Source organism: Tribolium madens, unplaced genomic scaffold, assembly GCF_015345945.1.
Source record: "Tribolium madens isolate multiple individuals breed KSU strain unplaced genomic scaffold, Tmad_KSU_1.1 Scaffold_19;HRSCAF=116;Tcas5.2_LG9, whole genome shotgun sequence".
In the NCBI taxonomy this organism is placed as follows: domain Eukaryota; kingdom Metazoa; phylum Arthropoda; class Insecta; order Coleoptera; family Tenebrionidae; genus Tribolium; species Tribolium madens.
The window spans coordinates 463,789-470,286 of NW_025400983.1; the positions used below are offsets into that span (position 1 = coordinate 463,789).

The 6,498-nt window shown below is 27.7% G+C and overlaps 1 protein-coding gene across 2 annotated transcripts in view; it reads right to left on the reverse strand.

Annotated features, from left to right (window-relative positions):
* Positions 1–4,153: 4,153 nt before the first annotated feature.
* The window catches only part of LOC123015653 (octopamine receptor Oamb), a 90,514-nt gene continuing 88,169 nt past the window's right edge, over positions 4,154–6,498 (reverse strand). For both annotated transcript variants that reach the window (XM_044415523.1, XM_044415524.1), the window contains exon 6: positions 4,154–4,837. In XM_044415523.1, coding sequence (XP_044271458.1) covers positions 4,651–4,837 — 187 coding nt within the window. In that variant the 3' untranslated portion in view covers positions 4,154–4,650. The remainder of the gene's footprint in view (positions 4,838–6,498) is intronic.

A 6,498-nucleotide genomic window follows, 5' to 3' on the forward strand; every position in this document is an offset into this window, starting at 1 on the left:
CATTTTTTTCTACTTTTATTAAAAATTATTGTTTAAAAAATTAATAAAAGTTAATAAAATCTAGTTGCATAATGTCAATAAAAACATTGACGTTTTATTAAAAAAACAAAAAAAAAATAAATCATAAAATAAATTAATCACACTAATGCCCAGTTTATAAAACGATTTATCGTTAGATAAATTTTATCAGTTTCATAATTATTATAGAAACACCAATCAGATCAGCGCTAACTATCGAACTATCGAATCGATAAAATTTATCAAATATTAAAATGTTCCAGAAATTAATACAGGGTGCGCCAGAACTCGCGCCCCAGAGAAAAATTTCAAGTAAGATAAGATACCAGGAACGTGGAAATAATTATTTTTTTCTCACCTTATATATATTTTTCTATGAAGCGCGAGTTCTGGCGCACCTGTATATTAGATGTTTTTCTGACTTGTTATAGATAATTATTATTTCTTATAAAAAATTTGAAAAAATATTGGCAGTATTTTCTTCCATTTGCTGCTTTTTGACATTACAATAATGGAATTGTCTCTTATTTGACACCATGCAACTTTTATTATTTTTTTATAATTTTGATATTTTTTAAAAGTAGTAATTTATTTCTAATAAAAGTAAAACATATTACACATGTCTGTATCTTCCAAACTATAAAAAAAAATCCAGGTGATTAAAGTATGACTTAAACTATTTATTTATTTGGAAAAACTAATTGATGAATGATAAAGTACTACAAAAATGTGTTGTTTTATTAAGAATACATTTTTTCGAAATTTTCTTTTGTTGTTGAGTTTTACAAATTTTTTTGTTTCTTTAAATAGCAACCATTTTTTTCATAAAGGTTATGATCTAAGGATTACAATTATCTACTTTATATTTGATTATTTTAGTATTTTTTTTTACATAAATTGCAATTTTGACTCAAAAATAAAGGAAAATTCCATTTTTAAAACACGATCACATTTTTTATAGCACTATTTTATTTTGACGGCAAATGATTAAAAAAAATCGCTTTATATTAAAAACCATGTAATTTATTTTTTTATTTTTGAAATCGGGTCATAAATAAAAATTCTATTGCGCTTGCCGAATCACCCTGGATTTCTCGGAATGATCTTTCTCAGTTCAACGACGCCCACTTCCCGGTTCTGGGCCTAATCGTAGAAACACCCACTTACCATTTAATTACCAATAAATTAGTCGGTATATGTTTGCACTTGAAAGTTTATTCGAATATTAGAGATTTAATGAAATTATTTAACCGTCCGGAAGATTTATTGTGTTTTGCCATTTATTGAATCATTTGAATCAATGGCAAAGTTGAAATTAATTATCTTAATTTGATTACGTGGAGATCAGTTTCCGTCACGTTAGTTCCAGACGATGTCATCCCAAATAAGGGAAAAGAGGTCGTAAATATGTTGTGAAATAATCCGAGTCATTGTTCCGTATATTATCATGTTTTATTTACAGTTGTTACATTGAGAATACATTGTTGAACACTGCTTTAACAAGTATGTAACATTGTTTGTTTAAATAATTTGTCTTTTTTCTTCACACTCTATGACAGGTAGTGTTATTAATAAGGCTCGGATTATATGCACGAAAAATTCGTAAAATATGCGCTTATATATGCACGCATTTTCACAAAAATATGCACAAAATATTAAGAAATATGCTCCAATATATGCCAAATATGCATCGATATGCAAAATTTTTAACAATAAAAAATCAAAGTTGGGATAAATTTTTATCCTCGAATACACTAAACTTTGTATTTTCGTCATCTTGAACTGCACACAATAAATTAAAGAATAAATAAATTGGTTTGGCGTGAGACAAGCCATTTTAATAACCTAGTAATTAACCCTTTCTAAAAAATCTGTACTTTTCAGATCACATCACGTTTTTTGCTTAAGTATTTATTTTTTGAAAAAACTAATTGATGAATTATAAAGTTCTATAGAAGTGTGATGTTTTATCAAAAATAAAAATTTTCAAAATTTTTATTTTTTTGTTTTTGAGTTCTACAAAAATATTTATTTTTTTAAATGGCAACCCAACAAAAAAAACATTTTTCTCATGAAGGTCAAGATCTAAGGGATTACAACTATCTACTTCATATTAAATTATTTTTTTACATACAGGGTGACCCTGGGGTTCGTGCACGCTCTGTAACTTTTTTTCTATACAAGTTACAAGTTATCCACATGATTTTTTTTAAAGGATAGATCCAACAATGAGGCACATTATAAAAATATTTCTATTCATATACGGAGTGTCCCAAATAAGATACACAATTAAGTTCCATTTTTTTTAATGAAAACCACAATTTTTTATTACATATCTAGATTCGCCACTAAATTGTCAATATAACGCACTTTGGTTCCTTAGACTTATCTGTAATAGTTTTTGACTTATGCCAATTTATGTGTCAAAATTGCATCGTGCATAGGACCCACAAAAAAATTCATAACTTCAAAACTATTTAAGACAACTTAACCAATTTTTTTCCAGACGATTTCCTAAGCTTTAGCACATCTTTTGAGAAAAAGGCAAACTCCGAGTCGATGTTCCATTGCCTACTACGATTGTTTGAAAATGACGAAATACAAATGACAATAACTTATTTTTTTAAAATACAACACTATATTTTATTGCTTCATTACATGTCATTTTTTATGAGCTTTTTGTCGATGTAAGGTTCATGGGGTTTACTTTGTAAAATTTGTACGATTTTTGCAAAATAAGAAATGTTGATGGTTTTTTCTAAATAGAAAGGAATCGAGTGGGCTGCTGTCGTAAAATTTGACACTTTCGTGTACTTTTAATAATTGTACACATCTAATTGTAATAATGAATTTCACTCGTGAAGAATTAGTGAATACGGTTTACTGTAATGGTGAAGATCACAGAAATCGTTTATTAGCAAGCAAAATGAATGAAAATTTTTACATTGTTTTCTGTTAATCATTCTTTCCTATTCTTGTAAAGATTGCTAAAATGGTTTTCTTTATTGTGATGTACTCCTGTTTCTATTACAATTTCATTTTATTGTAACACATTTTTTTCAGAATTGCATAGATGTGTCAAACGATAACGGCCTACTCGATTTCTTTTTTTCAGAAAAAAACCATCAACATTACTTATTTTGCAAATATCTCATAAATTTTACAAATTAGACCCCATAAATCCTATATCGACAAGGAGCTCATAAAAAATGCCATACAATGATACAATAAAATATAGAGTGTTGTATTTGAAAAAGTCGAGTTATTGCCATTTGTATTTTGTCATTTTCAAAAAATCGTAGTACACGATAGAACATCGACTCCAAGGTTGCCTTTATCTCAGAAGACGCGCTAAAGCTTAAGGAATCAACAGGAAAAAAGTTGGTTAAATTATCTTGAATAATTTTGAAGTTATGAATTTTTTTGTGGGTCTATGTACGATGTAATTTTGACACATAAATTGGCTTAAGTCAAAAACTATTGCAGGTAAGTCTAAAAAACCAAGGTACGTTATATTGACAATTTAGTGGCAAATCCAGATGTGTAATAAAAAATCGGGGTTTTCATTTAAAAAAACAGAACTTAGTTGTGTATCTTATTTGGGACAACCTGTATATGAATAAAAATATTTTTATAATGTGCCTCATTGTTGTATCTATCCTTAAAAAAAAAATCATGTCGATAACTTCGATAGAAAAAAAGTTGTTGAACATGCACGCACCCCTGGGTCACCCTGTATGTATATCGCAATTTAGACAACAAAAATCGAATAACTCAAAAACAAAACAAAATTTTGTTCTTAAAAAATCATTTTTTTATATTACTTTAATTTATATTAATTATTATTTTTTGGAAACAAATGATTTAAAAAAAAAACCGCTTGGTTCAATACTTTATTTTCACCCAGTATAAAAGAAATTTAAAAAGAAAACTCTCAGCAGGAAACTAATTTTTTGAGTTTGGCTTACGAATTACCGGTTGTTTTCTCTTTAAAATATTTTGTAATCCGATTATTTTTCTTAAACTGTCCAATTTTTAACTTGAACTGAAATCTTTAATCGGAAATTAGTGTTTTGAAGAAAATATGCACAAATATGCAATATTTCCTAAAATATGCACCAAGTTGCCAAAATATGCATTTTTTTTAGCTTATTTTAATCAAAAAAACATTAGATATGCATAGAAAACTTACAATTTTGTTGATATACCTCTTAATGTCAAATATGCATTTTGCAAATAATCCGAGCCTTAGTTATTAAATATTAGACATTGAATCTGATGGTTTCCTCAAGTCTCACATAAAAAATTACCTAACATTTTGGCTACAATAAACACAGCCTTTATTATCGGTCGCGATGAGAATGTACAAATGCTCGAATCAATAAATAAATAAACCGTTGTGCGTGATGAAACCTTATATTAAAATTATCCTAAAAGAGTTAAGTCGTTAATCTTTCCCTCTCCAAAAAAAACGAACAAGTAAATTTAAGTTATTTAAATGCTAGACGTCTAGATGTGGTCGCCGCCATCTCCGGCGAGGTTTCTTCGTCAGCCGCCGTACAAGCACATGGCCACTTTCAAAACCGACTTTTTGTCCAGGTACATTTGTGAGGATGATTTTTTGCGTTTACGTCACCTCGAATCGGAGGGATCGGCCCCGGGATCACTGTCGTCTCCGAGGGAGTTACCCTGTTGTTGGACGTTGTAACTTGGAGATCGGAATTGGCGGCCTTGGAGCTGCGAGCCGTCGGAACCTCGACGAGGGCCGCCGTCGCGACCCTTGCAGAAGCACTTGCAGATGATGCGCTTGAAGGCGAATCTGCAACGGAACGTAAAGGGATTACAAGCTTTTGAGCACAAACCAATTAATTTAGCAAATAATTGCAAAAATGGGTAAAAAAATTCGTAGTGTCTATTAGGTTTTGCCAAAGTTTTGAAAATGACAACAAAATTTGAAAAACGCTTGTCACAGTATAAAAATAAAAAAACACTTATTATTACTGAAAAACAAAAACCGTAATTACGAAAGATAAAAAAATGTTTTACATTTCTAAGAAATATATAAAGAATAGCTTTTTTATCAATTTTGAAGATAAAGCCGGGAGAGATGGACTTTGAACTTAGAACCTTTTTAGGCATTTTTAATTTTTTCCCAAAAAAACTGTTGAAGTAAACAATTCTTTTAACTATTTGATTAAAAAAAGCAGTTTTGCATTTATTTGTTTTAGATATTTTTTTCATTACGTTTCCAATTTTGAGCTTATTTATTATTAAAATTTTAACATAAAGTAATCTAGATTCTTAAAAAAACTAAAAATTTTATCTGGTATTAAAAAAAATTGTTAAAAATTTTAAAGTCATTCTGTATTCCTGTCCTGAAACCATTTTTTCCGAAATCGTCAGTTAAGTGTGTCAAATCGAGTTTTCATTATTAGTTTTGTCTGCTGTTTAGTTGAGTGTTTAGTTACCGAGGCGATAGCCGAGGCAAATAAAACACATTTATAATGAAAAACAAGATTTTAATGCTTTGTTACATAAATGACTATTATTTTAAGTTTTTTTCACACTTTTAACACCACCATTATTTACGATAATCTTGAATTTTTTATCTTAAACTGTTGAAATTCATTAATTTTTTTTTTATGTTTACAAACTTTCATATTTTAATTATGATTTTAAATTTTTTCATGCTGATATTTTTTTGTGTTGTAGCTTCTAGATATGCAGAGTTAAATAATACCCAAAACATATCTATTGTAAAATTTTGAAAAAATCCACCAAAAACATTAGTGGTTTCATTTAAATATTTTGAAATTTTTATAAATGTGTATAATTCCTGTATATTTTTTCATTTGAATTCTTTTATTTTTTATGCTATTTTATTTTAACAAAAGAGTTTCGCCAAGTTATTTATTTGATTGAGATTTTTTTTTAGTTTAAAACTTTGAAATATTTTTTTTTTCTAAATTAAGATTGTTGACTATTATTTTCAAAAAAAAATGTTGAAAACTTGTCATTTTAAATTTTAAATTTAAAACCTTCCTCTTTCGCCCCTGAAAACCACTTTATATTATTTTTTTAAATTTCTAGGCACCATATTATTTACGAGGATCTTGATTTTTTTGTTAAAATGTTTTTTTTTACATTAAAAAAATGATTTTTATCGTTTTTAACAAATATTTTTCTTAGGTTTCTAATCATAACTCATAGAAATCTTAACAAACAATAATTCCGTTTCATTTCTAAAAAAATTCACATTTTAAATGTAATTTTTAATTTTTTTTCAAATTTGGTAATTGTCGGTTCAAAATTTATCGAAAATAAAATTTGTAGCTTTATTTTAAAAACAAAATAAATTTAATTTGTTTAATTTTTATTGAATCAGGGTTTGAAATAAGTCTAATTATTTGTTACAATGTTGAAATTACTGTGTTGAAATTCTACCAGACTTTGATGGTTTCATTTAATTTTTGAAAGTTT